Raw genomic sequence first — 21381 nt, forward strand, 5'->3', positions numbered from 1 at the left:
TCAGTCTTCTCCCATATAATCATCAAGATGTTTTGGAATAACTCTGGTTAAGTGATCTGGATTGTAAAATCTTTTTCTAGATTAAATCTATATGGAACATAAATTTTTTGAATTCTGGTTTCTGAGATCAGCCGCATGTTACTCCATTCTGCTTTGAAGTGTCTATATGTTAATTGTACTGCTTTTGTTTCTTTGAATTGTTCTTCTAGCGATAGTGGACATTCTACGATTTGAATGTTTGGTATTATTTCAAAAACTGATATAATATTGTTAACTAAGATTTTAATACGATGAATTGTTGGTTCTAAATCGAATAACCCTATCCATTCTGATGGTGCTGATCTAATTTGTACTTTTATCCAATTGCCATAATCTAACATTCTTCTGACAAAATATCTCAAATGTGTCCACATTCTAAAAGTGTCACCAGGTCTCATGAAATATATGTTTTCAAGAAACCCGCAATCCATAATTTAACAATCAGTATTAGTTTGGATCTCTAAAAAATTAGTCTGGAACTCTTAGAAAATGAAAAATTTTATAATATGTTAAAAACAGGACATAGAGATATAGATCAATTAATAAGTGAGTTAGAAAAATTAGAAATATTTGGAGAAAATCCAACAATTCATTGGGATAGATAAAGCAGAATGTAAGTTGGAAATTTTTAATCCAAATTTAAAAATTGGTACAGCAAAAATAGAAGCTAGTAATGAAGATACAAAAGAATTTGAAATGCATATGGGAGATCTGAATAAGTTAAAATAATTAAAAGAAGTATCAGTTCACATAGAAGTGCAGTATTTATAGTTAAAAAATATAGTGAAATAGTTCGAGAAAAAAGTAAAATGGTAATTAATTATAAAAGATTAAATGATAATACTAATAAAGATAGTTATGACATACTAGATAAAAATAAGCTAATAAATAGAATTCAATATTGATATATTTTCAGTAAATTTGATTGTAAAGCAAGATTTTGACAAGTTAAGATGCATATAGATAGTATAGAATGGACACCTTTTACATGTCCTTTAAGATATTTTGAATGGTTTGTAATGCCTTTTGGATTAAAAAATGCACCGGCAATATTTCAAAGAAAAATGGATAATAATTTTAGCAAATATAAAGATTTTGTCATAGTATACATAGCCGATATTTTAGTATTCTCAAGAAATAAAGAAGAACATGTATGACACTTAGTCTTCGCAGAATTTATTAAACATGAAATAATAATTAGTAATAAAAAGGCACAATTTTTTAGAAGAAATATAGAATTTTTAGGAACAAAAATAGGACAAGAAAAAATAAAATTACAACCACATATCTGTAAAAGAGTGTTAGAATTTTCGGATAAAGTAGAAGAAATAAAGAAATTACAACAATTTTTAGAATTATTAAATTATACTAGACCTTTTATTAAAAATTTAAACAATTTAGTAGCACTATTATATAACAAAACATCTTTAAAAGGACAAAAGTTTTTAATAAAGAAGATATAAAATTAGTTCGGAAAATTAAACAAACAGTAAGAAAATTAACAGATTTAAAATTACGTCTAATAATAGAATGTGATTGTAGTAGTACAGAATGTGGAGTAGTTCTTTTTGCAAAACCCAATAAATATAGTAATAAAATTAGCGAACAAATTTATAGATATATTAATGGTAAATACAAAGAAAAAGTTAATAGAAGTAGCATAGATGATGAATTGTTAGCAGTTAAATATAGTTTAGATAATTTCAGACTCTTTATTCTTAACAAACTAGAAATTACTATTAGAACAGATTGTGAAACAATAAAAATGTTTTTTAACAAGCATAATGAAAAAAGAAGTTCTACTGGTAGATGGTTAAATTTTGTAGATAGCATCATAGGTAATGGATATAAAGTAGTTTTTGAACACATTAAAGAAAAAAAAATAATTTAGCAGATTTTTTATGTCGCTTATTTAACAAGTCTCTTGTTCTTTTAGAAGATGGCACAACAATTACCCAGAATACAGATTGGCCAATGAGAACTTAACAAGTACCCCAAAGGATTCAATTTACATTTTTTCAACCGTGAATAAGGTAATTTAGAAGAAATCTAGTAGGATATCCTAGACAATCTCTGGAACAATAGAAGTAATTCTTATAGAATTAAAAATTTAAATATTTTAGCATTTTATTTCAATAATCTTTCAAAACAAAGTTTTTCATATTATGTGGTAGTCCAATGAATAACATCTGAAATTTATTCTGAGTGGGTTACAGTTGTTGAACAAATTAAAAATTTTCAAAATCCTTTGTGGAAAGCTTTTCATAGCATTTATGAAGCCTTAGAATTTGCTAGAAAACACATTAGCATCAGTTTTCATATAGATAGTAAAGCTATCATGGATAGTATGAGGGTGCCAGTACAAACTAGTACAGAAGTCCCCAGTAGCAGTACAAGCGGTAGAAGTTATTCTGATTGAGTAGCATATGATAATACTCATAGCATTCAATTTTATAGATATTATAAAATTATGGAAGAAGCAATTAGAAGTTTAAATTTTAAATGTAGAAATTTAGAAGAAAATAAATCTTTTAAAGAAAAGGTCCAGTTTTTTGACAGGACAACTCAAAAAAATGTACAAAATATCAGGGTCACAAAGTGACACTATAATTGCACAAATCTCTGAAATTGGAGAGTTATAAGGAAGACTGTCTCATATAATATCACAAATGGCCAGTTCTTCGTTCGGCCCAATAAAAGAAGTCTTTATCAAAGAAAAACCCATCTCTGAAAGGCCTTTTGAATATTTGAAACCCAGACTGTTCTTCAAAACCCATCAAATGTTAGAATTCCTTCCTTTACCCATAATAGAAATTATTAGCTACAAAGTACAAAACCAGCACTTTGCAAAGTTAGTAACAGTACAAAGTGATCTTAGAAACCTAGCACTTAACTAGGGATAGCAATGGGGCCGGGTGACCGCGGGCACCCGCCCCGCCGGGGGTTGGGCCGGGGACGGGGGAAATTTTTTTCCCCCCGCTTAGGGGCAATGGGGCGGGGGGTGGGGGAGTGTACCTTCGCCCCATCCCCCGCCCCGCCCCCCGCTTAAAAAAATAATGTATAAAATATATGTGTTAGTGTGTGTTGTGTGTGTAAGAGAGAGAGAGTGTGTGTGTGTGTGTGAGGGAGTTGCGAGATGATAGATGGGGTTGGTCATGGGGTAGTCAAAAGAACCCATGTGACTAGCGGGAACAATCTTCCATGGATGGATCTGCCTTCTCCGATCATGAGGCAACAGTCTCAAACCCAATACATCAAAAACCTCTGTCCGTATCTGTATCTCTGCCCCTCTCTGCTCTGTCACTGCCACCCTCCCAATGAAAATGGAAAATGCCCCAAACTCACTCCGCCCCACCCTTCTTCAACGTCGTCCATCTCATGGGCTCAATTGCCAAGGCCTTTTACGGAGTATTTGGTTTTGTATCAGTAAAAAAGAAAGAAAATTTGTACTCATTTTTGCCTTTATCAGCTATGGTGTTCTTCTTAATTAGCAGAAGCACAGCTAAGTCCAAACACAATATTTGAATAAGTGGTGATCAAAGAACTCTCAAACACAAATTTTTATTAGCCCCGCGGGTGCCCCCGCGAGGGAAGCGAGGTGGGGCGGGGACGGAGCGGGGGACGGGGCGGGGGCGGGGGGAGTTTGTAGGCAGCGGGGCGGGGGATGGGGGAGGAGTCCCCCGCCCCAACCCCGCCCCGTTGCCATCCCTACACTTAACCCAGCAGAAGCCTCAAATAGAAACCTAAAAATTTCCTGTAGTTATTTTATTAACCCAACAAAACATTGTCCAGATATTACAAATTAATCCTACCAACATACCAAAATAAATAACCATTTGGTATATACTCTTGATTATTTTCTCTTTAAAACCTCAATTATCATGTATAGATATTCTAAAGCCCCTAGAATAAATGTCAATGGAGAAAGGGTAGTGTTAAGCTCACAATTTCTTATGGATTGTGGGTTTGTTGAAAACATATATTTCATGAGACCTGATGACACTTTTAGAATGGGGACACATTTGAAATATTTTTCAGAAGAATGTTAGATTATGGCGATTGGGTAAAAGTACAAATTAGATCAGCACCATCAGAATGGATAGGGTTATTTGATTTAGAACCAACAATCTGTCGGATTAAAATCTCAGTTAGCAATATTAGACCAGTTTTTGAAATAATACTAGACACTCAAATCGTAGAATGTCCACTCTCGCTAGAAGAACAATTCAGAGAAACAAAAACAATACAATTAGGATACAGACACTTCAAAACAGAATGGAGTGACATGCGGCTGGTCTCAGAAATCAGAATTCAAAAAATTTATGTTCCATATAGATTTAATCTCGAAAAAGATATTACAATCCAAATCACTTATCCAGAGTTATTCTAAAAATATTTTGGTGATTATATGGGAGAAGACGGAAGAAATCTGGATATAAAACCATTAGTTATAGCACCTGAACAAGAAAAAGAAGAAATTGAAGACTTTTGGATCACAGCACATTATTTCAACAGCATGCCCCCAGAAGAACTTCACAACATAGAAAATATGATGGAAGGATAGTGTGACTCATATACTAAATTTTGTCGACCACCAACATAGAAGACAACCAACTAGAAAGCACTTTACGGATTTCACCATTTTGAAATCCGAAAAAGTAGCTGTACATATCAATCAGCTGACTAGAAATTAGAATATATTTTTGGCCATCTGTCGGCCTCATTTTAAGAAAAATTTCGGATTCCACCTAAGTTGAAATTTGCACAAATATTTAGAAAATATAAGTCCGGATTTGAAATTCACACTATAGGTCTATAAAAGCATCGGTCTCAAACCCATATTGAATAAGATGCGATCATATCTTGTAAGTAACAGAGCATCTAATAGAAGAATCTTTCATACTTCAAATCTTTCATAGTTATCAATTCTTAGCATAAAGAGTAAAGGGAAACAGAGAGTAAAAATTAGTGCAACTAACCCTAGATTTAATTCAAATAACCGGAAACTTTAAGAGAGATACCCGATTTTGGAGTCGTAAAAGTCCAAAAGACAGTGTAGTACCCATTTAAGCTGTTCAGCCAAAAGGGCGTCAAGACGTTAGGGGAAGATCTGGTGAGGCAAACCTCCAAGAACAAGATTCTAACTCTTATAGCATCAGAAGGAAACTTTGGGTTAAAAGAAAGGAAGGTATAATTCCTTTAACCTCTCTCAAGTACCAAGTACTCATAAAAATATAGGTCTGATATAATTGATTGCATATTTGGGAGGCTGATATTTGCATACATCTACATGTTTTTTGAACCACCATTTCAATTCACAACCACTCCAGAAGATGCATATAGACTAGCATTAGCAACTCTTAAACAACCAGATATATATTATTATTTTGATAAAATTTTAGAAGATTTAGAAACACCATATCAGTGTTTGGCATATATAGACATAGAAAAATCTAAATTATCAAAAGTAGCACACTACCATCCCGCATCATTCCTTAGAAATATCAGACAAGCTAAGATAGACTTATATACCATATATATTCAGAATTAAGAACTAAGGAAATTCTAGACTCTGATAGAAAAATAAGATTAAAGATTAAAAAGAAAAACATAAACTATTCTCTTGGTATATCTGATTAAACAAAGCATACTAGGATATCTAGTAAACAGGTCTTTAACCGGGGCCTTATAGCCCGGCCATTCTGGGGATCCATCCTCAAAAGAGTTGCTCACATAATTGAAATATACATATTAATATACATATTATAAAACAAAACTGAAATAAATATATTTATATATTTATGTAAATATATTTTAAACAAAATATGAATATTTATATATATTTATTTCAATTGATATAATATACATAATTGAAATATACATATTAATATTAATATAATTTATATATATAATATAATATACATAATTGAAATATACATATTGTAAAATAAAATTGAAATAAAAAATATTATGTATATAAATAAATATTAATATATATAATATAAAACGAAGTTGAAATCGAAAAATCTGATTTCTATTTCCAATTTCAAAAACTCCATTACCGAATTCGAACCAAATTCGCATAATTTGAAATCGAAAATTTTGATTTTTTTTTTTTTGTATATTTGGAGTTGTTTTTGATATAATGTTTGAATATGGTGTTTTTGGAGTTGTTTTTGTTTGTGTATTACTGTAGCATTGTAGATGAAAAAATTGTTTTTCAAAAAATGTTAAATCCAAACAGAGCCTAATATACATTTATTAAGCAAATCGTGAAATGAAACTTGTCGAGCTTTCATTGTTGCTATCTATACTTTCAAAAACTATATACATTTACTAAGCAAATCATGAAATGAAACTATACGGCTTGGTTTAATTCTTGAAGCATAATCAGCTACTCTATAACCAAGGACCATTAGCTATTTGGTTATCAACAAGAGGAACATATGTGAAAAATGGCTAAGCACTATAGTTCCTCCAAAGTAGTTGCTAATCTTCAACGGGAGATGCACGGTATTTGTGATTCAATGCGCAATTGAGGCTTTGGATATCAATTTTTTTCAAATAATATTTTGCTTATATCATAAATATATTTTTATCTCATTTTTTAAATATTTTTAACCACATTTTTACCTCATTTTTTATATTTTCAACCAATTATTGGTGTAAATGGACCCCAATAACAGGTCCAATCAAAGTACTCTCATGGCCTGGCCCTTACAATCAATTATATGAGCATAGGTAATTTGGTCGAAGCAACAAGGTGGTCAAAATTCATATTATTATATCTTTTTTTACCTTTAAAATTTAATTCTGTGTAGGCTTCATGATAATTCCAAGCATTAGAGCTTGGATCAATTTTCAATTTGGTGTGCTTCAATTTTGTGATGAAGATAAACTCATCATTCTCTTTAGGGATTGAATCTTCTTTTCTTTTCTTTTCTCTTTTTTTTTTTAATAAAAATACTTTCACCATATTTGAAGAATAGCATACCACAAATTTAGAGAATTGATAAAAATTACACTGTAAAACCATAGTTATTAAATCCGGCCCGGCCCGGCGGTTCGATTGGTCAATCCGGTGAACCGGCCATTAAACCGGACTGGTTCTCTAATTAGATCATTTCTGCAAGTGAACCGTTGACTTTTCAACGGACCGGCGATTCAATCGGATTAAACCGAAAATCCGACCGGTTTTGTGCCGGTTTTGAGGAAAAAAAGCTTTCCAAGCATTTGCTTGGATTCAATCCCAAGCCTTTGGCTTTGTTTATGTCGCTCACCACCAGGCCACTTTGTGACTTGTTCGTTAATGGCCATTCTTATGCTATATGAACGTTTTGTTAATTTTATCTTTATTTTTTTAAAATTCTCCAAAACAAATTTATTTGAAATCTTTTAATAAAACTTATGACCCCTATATTCTATAAATTATAAAATAGATTTCAAAAATAACATATTACATAATTTATTTTAAAGAGAAATATTGTTTTTAATAATTTTTTGCACTTAAAACTCGTAAATAACCTAGATAATTACAGTAAACATATAAAATTTTACACTTGAAGTTTGGTGGATTACTAATTAAATTTATGTTTTGTTGATTCTTATATGAATTAAATATTCTATAGCAAATTAAATTAAATGAATATTTGTTATGACATTATTTATTACAATTTATATCATATATCCTATATCAAAATTTATAAGATATAATATTTAAATATATTTAGTGATCCACTGGTTCAACCACTCACCTACCGGTTGAACCAGTGACCCGTTGACTCACCTCCTTCGCCGGTCCCCTCTCCGGGTCGGGTTTAATAACTATGTGTAAAACTCATATACCGTTCAAAAATCAATGTTATAGACAACACAATTTTTAGAGATTTGTTGAGATAGATGTAGAGAATCTCAATTTGAGAACCAAATGTAAAAAACTCAAATCTAACAACAAAATAGAAAAATGTACCAAAAACTCTTATTTGGAATCCTTAGGAGAGAAAAACACTCTCACTTAAAAATCAACGAAACTCTTATTTAAAATCCTAAGAAAGAATTGAAAAGAAAAAATCGAAAGCCATGAGAGGAAGGGAGACCAATGGTCTCCTCTCCCGCCCTAGTAGGAAGATCAAACGTTAGAGAAGGAGGAGGGTTTAAATTAGGAAAAAACAAAAGTTGTTCACTAAAATTAAGAAGAATGTTTGCATATTCTCTTTAGGGATTTAGAGATAGAAGACTTAAGTCTCAATGTGAGAGAATTTTTTTTCTTCTTCCACAATTGTGGATTAATTTGGAGAAATTTTATCTCTAACCAGACTAGACCAATTACTTGAGAAACTTAGTAATTAATTTTGATCAGTAAAAGTGCTGCAAATTATGAGCCTACTAGTGTTACATTGAATCAATCCAAATAAAATTATTAGATCCCAATATGTCCAATTACGGATCGATCAAAAAGCCACTACTACTAAATTTCTCATGTAATTGGTCTAAATCGAGATAAGGATTTCTTGTTTATTTGTGGGTTTCTTGTAATCTTGAAACGGGAAAAAAAAAGGTTCCCCTCAGCTTGCAATAATATTTTACATTTTGCCTCGTAAACAGCAAAGGAGGCAGGATCTTGAGGAGATAGCATCCAGATTTGAGATAAGATTGGATTTGGTTCTCACAAGTCGTGTTCTTGTCCAGTCATTGTATAATTCTTACAACATGTGATATAAAATAAAATAGCATGCAAGTGTGATTTTTTATTCAGTTCAAATCGGTTATAGTAAAATTCTTACCATAATATGTAGCGTAAAAAATCACAAGATAGAAATTCTAATAATTTAAGTTCCATATCTTTATGTTTACACTGTTGTTGTTCTGAACTTGAACTTATGAGCCTCAAATCCAAAGACCTACCCTTCAATTATTTTCCAATGATCGTCAAAATCTTCAACTAGTATTAGAAGAACTCCTCATCCTCCAACTCTACCATGACATCAAGAAACAACAAACAATTGATCCTCATCACCAAATAAACTCGTCAGTCTCTTTAGGTATTTAGACATCACGTAGATTTAAAATTCACTATAAGTTTTTTTTTCACTATTTATAAATTGATTCAGAGAAATTTTATTTCGATTCGAACCAATTACTCGAAAAAACCTAATAAATAGTCTTTGATCAATAAAAGTGCTCCAAATTTTCGTTTATTTGTAAGCTTTTGCAAAAAAAAAAAAGAGGAAAAATCATTCAAAATATCTTTCACATTCTGTAAAATGACTTTTTTCATCCGTCACTTTTAAAAATGTAATTTTACATTCCTTGCAAATTCACATTGATTAATTTTGGTTACTATCTAGGTTTTTGACTAATTTTTTATCGGAATCCACCACGTGTCTTACACGTGATCATTTTTAAGGACAAAATTATCAAATTAAATTTTACATAATTCGATTCATAGTCTCTTACGTTTCACAAAATAAAATTTTTCATCCTTAACATTTTATAAAATAAATTGTTTCCTCCCTAATATTTTTTCAAACCACGGTCGGAGAACTAGCATCTGGCTATCAATAACCCAAGGACCCCCTTTATAAATCCGTTCCCTATCCCTCGCATTGGGTATGAAGAATTGAAAGGTATTAAACTCCTACCTCCACCACCCTCAGACCTTTGGGGGTAGCCCCGTGCTAATGTTACAAAGTTTTCACTCTCACAAAGTTGATGATTTTTTCACCTTTTATCTATCCCACTAGACTTTCTTGACACTCCTTTACACTTGGACCTACATCCCCCAAGTCTAGTTCTGTACGACCCATTAGTGCAAATTTTTGAGTATCTCAGCTATTTCCTCCGCCATAGAGCTCCTGCTAGGGTTCTATAAGGGAATATCACAGATCAGCTCCAGACCAGGAGAGTGAACCAGCGTTTAGTGAAGCGAAAACAGGGGTGACCCTCTAAACTCTTCCTTCTCAATTTTTGGGTTTCCACTGAAGGTAAAAACAGCTAAGGTGAATAAGGCCAAAGTTTCTAAAGACTTACCACCTTACAGCATCAGTAAAACAAACCAGATGAAAAACAACAATTCGTTCCCCCTTTTTTTTATACGATATAAAAAGTAAACCAGAGGCTTTCCTTTTTTGCAGATGTTTTTTAGAGTTTCCTTTTTTTTTTTTTTTTTAAATCAAGAAAGAAAACTGATGGATGAAAAGCGAGAAAAAAACAATTCTTACTGCTACCCCTCAAGAGTACTTACAGGAGCTGGTAAGATCCTTGTGGTGAAGGCTTTAAAGTTACCTGTCTAAACTTGAGACCCAGCATCTGACAGAGTTAGTAGTGGAGTCCTCCTTTTGCGTCTTCTTTGGACTCGCCAATCAAAAACTAAAGATGAGATCTTGTCGGGTGTTCTTTAATGCTGGAATTAAGCCTGTCGGAGTTCGCTGAAGCAGCGGGTTTTGTTGTCTTCAAGATGTTTATTTTAGTGCTATGTTGTTTGGCTGGCTTCAGACAAAGAGAGTTCAGCCAACCTCCCAAGGAGGGAGACTCGCACATTTCTCAATAGAGAGAAAATTTGAACTCTCACGCGGGAGAGAGACTTTAATGGGCGTGCTTCACGTGGCTAATTTCTACCCATCTTAACAGCAAGGGTTAATGAAATGGTCAAGATAAAAGCACTTCTAAGAGTTTAACAGGCTAGCAAGCGGTTTGGCACAAAAAAGATAGTTTAGTGGAAAAATGAGAATTTTGAAAAGTTTATTTTCCAATAGGAAAACTTCGGTGCGTGATTTGATGGTAGATTATTTCGAATAATTTTTTTATATAAAAAATTATTACTTTTTTAATGTAATGTGTTGAGATAAAATGATGATTAAAAAAGATATACCGATGATGTAAACAAATAAATTTTTACAAATAATCCATTATACAAACAATACATTGGCAAATCCGATGAGACACGATAATAATTGTCAAAGCAGATGCAACACGTGTTTAGGCAGGTAATCAATTCTCTTTCGCTTTTCCTCTTCATATTATGCATAGCAAATCTGTTGGAAATAGTTAGTGATGGATCCCACATCGAAAAGATACGAAGTAAGAGGTTTATAATCAAGTGCACACCTTTTCAAATCAATTTGGATAATAGGAAATTTTGGAAGGAAACTTCAAAATTTCACATACATTTGTCATGTTGACTATTAAATTAAAATATAAATTTAATGGTCAAAAGATTGGCACTTGGATCTTAAGAAAAATTAATTTTGTTTTAATATTTCTTCCTAACTAAAAATACAACACATACAACCATTCATTTTTAAAAAGGTACCTATTCATGAAGAAATACGTTTCCAAAAGACATGACATTTCTTTTGGCGTATCTGAATGTCATAAATAATAGTGTCCAGATAACAGAGGTCTCACTTTTTTTTTTACTTTCTTACTATTCTGCGATTTTCGTTCAAAACAATATTCTCTAAATCGTCTTGGGAGAGTTTCTGCATACTACTGTGTGGAAATTTTGGTTGGCTTTCTTATTCCTAGAGGAAATTGCTGCAAACCCGGTAGTAGAATAGTAGGGACAAATTGCCTTAAGAAAAGCGAATTTTCACGTCAAAGCCGTATTTTATTATTGTAGTTATTACTGTAGTTATTACTGTTTTCCATAACAAAATCACCCAAACGACCAATTAGGTGCTCTGATTATTTGCCAAGACAATGGACAAGGTGCGTCGGCTCTTCTGTTCTTTCTGCGGCAACCTTTTCTTGCCGCTTGTTCTTGTTTCAGTACGTCCAAACCTTGCTGTGGCTGGTTCCGTGGTTAAGTTTCTTCCAGGATTCGAAGGCCCTCTCCCGTTTGAGCTCGAAACAGGGTGAGTCGCTAAGGATAACATGATATGCAGCAAACTGATACTGAACTAATGTTGATCAAATTTACAAGAAACAGTTGATTCATTCTCTGACATTTCCAGGTACATTGGAGTTGGTGAATCAGAAGATGTGCAACTCTTCTACCACTTTGTCAAGTCAGAGTCAAATCCTCAAACAGATCCCCTTTTGATTTGGTTAACTGGAGGCCCTGGCTGCTCTTCATTTGGTGGGCTCACTTCTGGGATAGGTTGGCTTTTATGCCTCAGCCTTTGCATTTACGTGTCAACTCCCTTCCCCCAAGTTCACCTCCTTTGCATTTTGATCTTGATTTTCTATAGTTTTGACGAAGTTTTATGCTAACCTTGTTCGTCTCAAATCTTCAAGTGATGAATAGATGATGAACTGGAGCGGGATTCAACCAAATCACTGATTTGTGAGTTTTTGCAGGACCACTGAAATTCCAGCCAGTACCGTATAATGGGACATTGCCCAAGTTGGTGACAAATCCCTATTCTTGGACCAAGGTACACAATAATTGAGTTTTTTTTACTTTAAATTATTTTTGTAAGGTAAACAGAGGTTTAAATTGACAGGGTATATCATAGCTCACAGAAGTGTTTCATTTGTGTAATTTCCAAGATTTAAGAACCTAATTGAGTGCAAGATTCGGAATAATTTGTTATCATTTGTTAGGTTGCAAGCATCATCTTCCTGGATTCGCCGGTGGGAGCTGGCTTTTCTTATGCCAGGACTGCTAAAGCTTCTCAGTCTACAGATTTGCAAGCTTCTGAACACAACTATGAATTTCTTAGGAAGGTACACATATACCGTTACTCAGCTAATTAATGAATCAGAAGGCTTTGTGTTCATATATGCTGGCAAATTTGTATGGATGTCACAGATACAATACATCCAAACCTGGTAGTTTTAGGAAAAATTGATCCTTAAAACGAACTTGAAAACTGCTGTATTTGTCGACAAACCCTTTTTAGCAAACTGATCATTGGTTTATAGTCTCACTAATTCTTTTCCTTTTGTATCTAGGATTCTGCATAACTCTAACCCAACAAATCTGCCTCCAATATGGGGAGTCGGGATCCTCTATCCAATATTTTGTGTACCCAACAAATCTGCCTCTATTATGGGGAGCCGGAATCCTCTGTTCAATATTTTGTGTCCACTTTCCTGTCAAAATACAAAACTATGTAGTTCCACTTATCATATTTGCTGATGCGGCACATGTGAGGTGTGCGGAATAGAAAATTTTATATCGGTCCGAAACAATTACTAGGCATGTCTAGTAGTTGTTTCTAGACCAATGAAAAAGTTACACATGAATATATAAGGGTCTCACTTGATTTAATTTAGCATATTAAGTGGATTTTTTCTAGTAGATGTAAAAATCAAAGAAAGAAGTGAACAGGGATGGGTTTTCTTCCTCTCTTCCTCTCCCAAAATTTCCTACCCAGAGTTTATTTCTTTTTCCATTTTCGTCTGCTTTCTTTGTTTAAAAGGAAAATGGAAGTGCCACCATTTTGTTCCTACAGATTTGCGTCCTTAAGAATCAGTTCCAATGACTTAGTACAGCATGAATATGGTTGCAAAGGGAAAACTCTTTGATACTTAATAGTAGTAAAAGACCAAAGCAAAAATAGGAAACAAAAAAAAAAAATAAGAGTTTAGATCTATGAATATTCAATGCACTTATTATGACTCGTAATGGAGCACGTGCGTTGGACGTGAACATGATGCTTTTACATTTTTCTGCTTAAAAATTTTTAAAAAATTAATTATTTTGAAGGAATAAATATAATTGAGACAAACAAATGTGATATTTAATATTTAAATTATTTTATATTTTTTTGGAACTTAGTGTGCCCTAATCAATGCAAATGTAAAAGCAATGAATCATTCATTGTTCCAAGAGCACTTTTATTTTGTAACAGTATCAATATTTTTTTTGCATTTTACTTAAATTTAGATGACCTAAAATGTTCATTTTTATGCCATTTGAGTTTAAATTTTTTTTTTGAATAGTTTGTTGCTCCCCTTTAAATTATTCTATGAATTGTTTATTAGTTTTAGTGAGACTTTTTAATTATTATTACTTTTTTGTTAGCTGTGGATTGTAAAATGATCTATTGTACTATTGTAATTATAATAGTATCTAAATATATTGAAATTCCATTGTTTCAATTTAAATCGCTTAACTTTGAAGAGAAATGTTTTGATTTAGTGAAATTTATTTGCATTTCTTATTGAAGACATGCTTTATGATTATAGAGTTTATATGATTAAAATTATAAGACATTAAAATTATTTATTATATAATAGTTTAATATTATTAGTTGTTACAAGAATATGATTGATAAAATTCATTAAATTTAATCTTTATTGCAATTTAAATAAATAAATTCCCAACATAAAAGTCTTTGCCTACCTTGGTACTCCATTTGCTATTATATATTGTATTAAAGTTTTCTTACTCAATACTAATATACGCATATTAAAAAGGTGCTCTTAAGACTTAATTTATTTATATCCTAAAAATAAAAAGGCTTGCAGTACTTTTTAAGAGATTCATAGTAACAATTTGTTATGTTTTGTTTCATATTTGAAATACTCTCTAAGCTTGGATTTTGTAAACAAATTTGTTCTTCTTTCTTTTGATAAATAAAAAAAGTAAGCAATTTTTCCTTTTTGTAGCTGCTTGCATGTTTGATATTATTTATTAACGATGAAATGCAATGCAATTTGTTCATTTATTAGAGGGGAGTATAATTTTGGCAACACAAAAACTAATATCATTTTTCACTTACACTATTAACCACTAAGATTCACCATACTTTATTATAATTTATAAATAAAATTTGTTCTTCATTTTTTTATTTAATTCACTATAACTCAAGGGAATTTTTTCATTCTTGTAATTGTTGGCATAACTGATATTAATTATTGATGAAATGCAATGAATTGGTTGTTTCATTTTTGGTTTAATTCACCACAATTCAAAAAATGTTTCTTTATAACGTTTAGCATAATTTTGATTAATTATTGAGGAAATGCAATGTAATTTGTCCATTTATTAGTGTCAAGGATAATATTGGTATAACAAAAACTAAGATCAATTTTTGCTTACACTCATACTATAGGTTCATCATGCTTTTTATATAGTATATATAATATATAATATAATAATGGTAATTTTTTTTTTTACCAAGTCCAAAGACTTTTGTAAGTTAGAACTCAACCCTTAATCCACAGGGAACCACAAAAGCCGGAACTCTTGAGATTCCTGAGGAGACTTAAATACTAACCCCAAACCCCCCCAACGCTCGATGTGGAACAAACCTAAGCAGACGAGCTGCTGCTAGACCTTAACTAAGAATCCACTCGCCCGGACAGTTTGTCTTTTTTACCAAGTCCAAAATATAATAATGGTAATAGATGTGGCAAATTGTGGACTGCTTCGCCTACAGGCCCACCTTGCTGTCAACCCTCATTTATTAGTAGAAAAAAGAAAGGACCCGGGACTTTCAACTTTAAATAGAAAAAAAAAAAATCATAAAAGAGATTATTACCTTTCATAAGATTGCTTTTAATTGTTGATTGTGTCGCAGTGGCTACATGATAACCCCGAGTACATATCCAATTCATTCTACATTGGAGGAGGCTCCTATGCAGGCATTACTGTTCCAATTTTAGCTCAACTCGTCTCAAATGGTATGAAGTTGTTCTTTATTTAGGCAAGTTTCCTGCGAATGCTATAATCTGATAGTGGAGATTGCCAACGCCTTTGTAAGCAAATTGTATATATTACTAGGGGTCTTGCCCGCTTACTTCAAGTAGGTTGAGCATTAAGAGGAACAAATACAAAGATTCCTTCAAGTTTTGCAGGCTTTTTATTCTTTTCTGTGAGTATATTAACTCCAAGATGCTTGGGGAATAAAGAAAGAAACTGTTGCTTTGGAATTCTAGGTTATATAATAATTCTAAGAGAAAAATATTCCTTTTTCCTTTTCCTCGTTATAGTTGATGAACAAGTGCTCGTGATGGCATTACTCTCTCAAGTTGGACCTTAATGGTTCAGAGCGTTCTGCCACAAGATAATCCATCGAAGTTGCCATAAACAAAAGTAAAACTACAAGTTTTATTTCTCCAGGACAATTCTTGTCCCTAAAACTTCCATAATCTGGTGTCCTTGTAGGAAATGTTGCTGGGATTGAGCCGCATATTCATCTCAAGGTCCTGTAACTTTCGTAATCTTCTCTCTTTGTAGTCTACCTAGCTAGATCATTACATACTTGGACAAAATATCATTTTTAATCCTGGTCTGATAATCGCTTTTTAGATTGTTCATATATATGCTTCACTGATAACATGTCACTCACGGCTCTCAAAATCAATGGCTTCAGGGATACTTACTTGGAAACCCAGCACCGACCACTCAAGGCGATGGAAACCATGCAATCCCATTTGCTCATAGGACGGCGCTAATCTCTGATGAACTCTATGAGGTTGAATATTCTTTAATTACACGCTGCTGAGCTGAATGATGATCTTTTAAAACATTGTGTCACATATATTTTTTTACTGTACAATTACCCTTGATCTATATTATAATTTTACAGTCCTTGAAAGTTACCTGTAAAGGAGAATATGTAAATATAGACCCCAGCAATGCGCCCTGCTTGAAGAATATCCAGGCATACAATAAGGTCAGCAATCCTTTTCTCCTCTGTGTTTCTGTAAGCTGTTATCCTACTTTATAAATCAAAGCGCCTACGCCTCCTACAAAGGTTGAAAAAAAAATTAAAAAAAACGATTAATCTTCTATATACTATATACTAACGATATATATATTTATACTGTTAAAATAATTTGGTAAAATATGTGCTTCTGCAGCTGATTGATAACATCAACATTGAGCATGTGCTGGAGCCCACTTGTCCTGATGTTTCACCAAAACCAAATAGCTTATTCAGTGGCAGGAGATCAACTGTTGAAACGTTCTATAAGAAGTTTGAGGAGCTTGACGTTCTGGAATTTAATCCAGTTCAATGTCGTGTAAGATACTGCTATTATCTTTTTAAAATCGCGTGTAAAGTAATAAATTTGGATAGGAGATTATTTGGAATAAATTTGTTAAAAATATATTATGACACTTTTTGATATCATATATATAAGATAAAATAATGATTGAAAAATGTGTTTATAATTTCAGTAGATAAATTTATGTAAATGATTTTCTATCCAAACACAACATTGTGATTAATTGTTGCCCACATGGTTATCGTAGGCGGCGACTGCAGAAAAGCTTATATACTACTGGGCTAATGACATGAGTGTTCAAGAGGCCCTCCATGTGCGAAAGGCATGTCAAAATTTGATTTTCTATTTGAAGCCAGCTTCCTTAACCTGGGCACGAACATGTACAGTTATGATTGATGCAATTGTATCTGATTATTGTAGTTTTTACAATAATTGATGTACAGTTACATAAAGCAAAATATATATGTTTAACAAAGTAATCTAAGTGTACATCAAAACTTGTAACAAATACAATATCAAAGACATAATTGCACCTAACACAACTGTACCTACCATAATTCTCTAAATATTCTTGTTGTCTTCATGTGATTCTGCATATATTTTGTTTAATTACATGACAGGGGACTATTAAAGAGTGGATTGGATGCAACTATAGCATACTATACACAAAAAATGCAGGGAGCGTTGTACCATATCACGCAAATCTCAGCACTAAAGGTTACAGATCTCTCATATACAGGTTTGGTAACAAAATATTCGTATTGTAGAATTTATATCATCACACTCGCGGATTAATGGCAATTATATATGTTGAAAGCACAATATTTGTATTAATTTCAGTGGTGACCATGATATGATCTCACCATATTTGGGAACTGAAGAATGGATAAGATCTCTAAATTACCCAATTATTGATGATTGGAGACAATGGATTCATCAAGGCCAAGTTGCAGGGTTGGTTGAAAATTGAAGATTTCTCCTAGTTACCTTTAACATGAAGTTAAACAAATTAATTCTCTTTTCTACTTGCAGTTATACAAGGACTTATGCAAATAAGATGACATTTGCAACTGTAAAGGCAAGAAATCCCTCTTTCTCTTGCTTTAGTGTAGGTTTTCAGGTTGTATTAATTTAAGAACACCGTTAGATTTGATTGTATATCTTGCTTCATTTTTATCAGGGAGCAGGCCATATTGCTTCATATAATAAGCCAGCGGAATGTAGATCCATGTTTGGAAGGTGGATATCCTATCAGCCTCTCTAGCCAATTGGGAGATGGGTATGAAAGTATTAGATTTCAAAAATGTCGAGTGTTAAATGTTATTTCAAACGCCATCTGATTCTAGTTAATAAGCATTTACTTCAAGAGAATGCTTTCTTGATGAAAGATGAGTAAGATACTAAGATGTAGTCATTGAAGAACGTGTCTTTTCAAAAAATGGATGTATCGAATTTTTATTGGATAAAATTTGTTTTGACCATGGTCGATTTTGAATTTGCGAGTATATAGTAATATGTTATAAAAGAACTCCAAAAACACAATAAAAATAAAAAAATTATTAATAAAATAAATCTACTACCTCTTTCTTTTTCACTAACCACCACCCACCGCTGTCTCTCCCTCCCTCCACTGCCGTCAATCGTTCCTTCCTTCTTTCTCTTCCCTTTTCCTCCATCTTGCTATTCCTTCTCCTCCACCATTTTCCTTTTCCTCCCATTCTTTGCTTCACGCAATTCCTCTTTGCTTCCTCCACACCTATGGCTCGCTCAACCAAAGAGAGAGAGAGGGGGGGAGATGTGTTGCGGGGGAATAGGAAGGGAGGATAAAGGAAGAGGGAGAAGGAGAGGAGAGAGGAGAGGAAAAAAAGATGGTGACAGTGGAGGAGAGGGGCAGTGGTTGGTAGTGGTGGTGAAAATTTAATAAATTTTTAAAAATATCCCAATATAATTTTAAAAATATTTCAAAATATATCTTTAAAAACACCTAATTTAAACGGACTATCAACACAAAAATGTGATTAACATACACCATTACAGTACATTTATTTTTAAAAAATATTTTTAAAAATACCTAATCCATATGAATCCATTCAATTTATAGCTTGCATATGGGCAAATTTCTTGAAAATATTGACTAAAAATTAAAAACTCCAAAAATGTAGTTGAGATAAAGTTTTTTCTCTGTCTATGTCCATCGTGTCTCTGACACACACCGGACTATTTTATTAGTTGGATTTTTTTTTTTTTGTTAAAAAAAGGAAACTCGCGATGTTTGAGAAACATAGTGGACTCTAATTACAAATTGGTCCCAGCCAATAAAAAGAGGCCACTAACAAATTAATAAAACTCGCCATGCTTGAGCCCACTGGCAAAGACCAATTAATAAAAAGAGCCCGCTGACAAATTAATAAAAAGAAGCATGCAATGGGCACCGTTTCAAATTTTTTGTCTGCCGTACAAACACGGCAACTTAATATATTCCTTTTTTTAAATCTTTTTGACGACCAATTGGAACTAATGATTTAACAAATATAAAGTATCCAAAATTGTAACAAATGTGAAATTTAAATTATGCAAGAATTTTGTTATTTGTTTTTAGTATTTAATTTTAAATTATTTTATTATGGAACTTTAATTATATTAATCTTAAATCATTTTAATTATGCGAAGCCAAACATTGGGATCAAAAATTCAATTCTCCTTAAGTAATTAGATGAGATGTACCGGTGCATTATGGTATCAAATCCCCATATGGGATTCTTGGTTTCACTTTTCGGTGACAACTCTATGACATTTCTATATTTATGCCAAACGTCCTATTTATTTAACTTGTCATATGTAATTTATTTAAATTTCTTCTACCCTCATATAATAAGTGAAATTGACACTGAATTTGACACTGGATCGGATAGTGGTACAGAGGATCCGAAAGCAGCAATATAGATCCTATGTGCACATTTATTCCATGAAACTACATTATTTAATGGTATTGGTGCTAATCCTGGACCATACATTCATCATGTGGCATCTAATTTAATTCTCCACTTTCAAAGTTGCCCTGTTTTCCCCTTCATTCCCTAGATCAATACCTCAAATCACCAATTCATGAGGTTGTAATAACAGTGGCGATCTCTAAGGAAGACATGATAGAAATATTGTAAAGAACTGATTTAAACTAAGCAGACGTTGAGACTTTGAGGCGTGAAAAAAAAAACACTTTCCTTAAAGTGTTATTGGCTTCTATACTAGACAAATTACCTCTAGGATACAACAAAGTCTAAGAACTATCAATAAAAGTAGTTTAATTCTATCAAAGTTCTACAATTTTAAAGAATTGAAGCACCTATTCAGGACACCATTAAGGATGCAACTCTTAATGAAGAGTTGTATAGGTAGTTAACCATTTAACAGACGTATCTGTTGTAATTGTCATTAACTGCCTCTAATTAATTACCTAAAATAAATATTTCACACAATCAATTAGCACCCCTCCCTAATCAGAAAGCCCCAAGTGCCCTTGTCAAGATGTTTTATATATCTTTTAATTCATATTCAAGTGAATGAAATATAAATTGAAATAACTTTTCCACCAAACTTTTCCTCCAAAGTAATATTTGAAACAAATTTGTTAAGGAAAGAAAACAAAGACATATTTAAACAATGAGCACTCTATCCTCTTTCAATGTGGAACAATGAACTTCAACTTTCTCATTACAAATTATTACCAACAATCCCCCACTTAGTTTGTAATGAAATTAAATCAGCACTGACATTATCTTGTATAGAAAAAGGTGTTTGTGAACTTAAATCCTTTTCTCAGTGCAAATATTTCACTTGTTCTAACAAGTAAAGGTGGCTACAAAGCTTAAACCATGACTTTAAAATTAAAATAGAAATAGCACACACAAGATTATATCCCTTTCGTAGAATAGTTCACGAAATGATTTAGCACTTTTTCTGGCCCTGTGCTCCATCTTCGATTCATGATAATTTACAAAAGAAAATCCCCACTTTTGGTAGGAGCAGCACCACTCCCATGATCATATAGGTGAAGCACTTTTCAAGCCTTTATTATGAAGGCACTATGAAAGTATATTTAACTTCATTAAGAGTATGATGCTCATTCTCTTAAGTACCAAACTGCACTAGTACCTTGGAATAGTATAATACAATATCTAGTGCTCACAATCACTTATTAATAATTTGTTATTACCTTTTTAACCTTTTATCTAGTGTTAGTACTAGAAGAAAGGTTGGGTTATGTGAGTATCCGTAAAAATTTCCTTATTTTATATCATTTAATTCTATTCATTTTCATGCATTTTCTTTATTTTATTTTACTATCTTAATTTTCTAGACATTTTATAAGTGAATATAGTTTTTAAAACATTTTTCTAGTATAAGTTAGTTCGGGTTAATTTGGAAGTGTATTAAGGA

At 32.5% G+C, this 21381-nt stretch overlaps 1 protein-coding gene across 1 annotated transcript; it reads left to right on the forward strand.

The window, feature by feature from the left end:
- The first annotated feature begins 11715 nt into the window (after positions 1–11715).
- Positions 11716–18425, forward strand: LOC113700714 (serine carboxypeptidase-like 11). Its single transcript, XM_072047115.1, has 14 exons — positions 11716–11894; positions 11994–12139; positions 12340–12416; positions 12586–12708; positions 15513–15615; positions 16100–16137; positions 16308–16409; positions 16524–16610; positions 16798–16959; positions 17192–17266; positions 17565–17683; positions 17785–17898; positions 17977–18022; positions 18125–18425. The coding sequence occupies exons 1-14, from the start codon at positions 11740–11742 to the stop codon at positions 18206–18208; spliced, it is 1431 nt and encodes a 476-aa protein (XP_071903216.1). The 5' UTR covers positions 11716–11739; the 3' UTR covers positions 18209–18425.
- Positions 18426–21381: the final 2956 nt, after the last annotated feature.

The sequence above is a fragment of the Coffea arabica genome, chromosome 1c (assembly GCF_036785885.1).
Source record: "Coffea arabica cultivar ET-39 chromosome 1c, Coffea Arabica ET-39 HiFi, whole genome shotgun sequence".
NCBI classification, from domain to species: domain Eukaryota; kingdom Viridiplantae; phylum Streptophyta; class Magnoliopsida; order Gentianales; family Rubiaceae; genus Coffea; species Coffea arabica.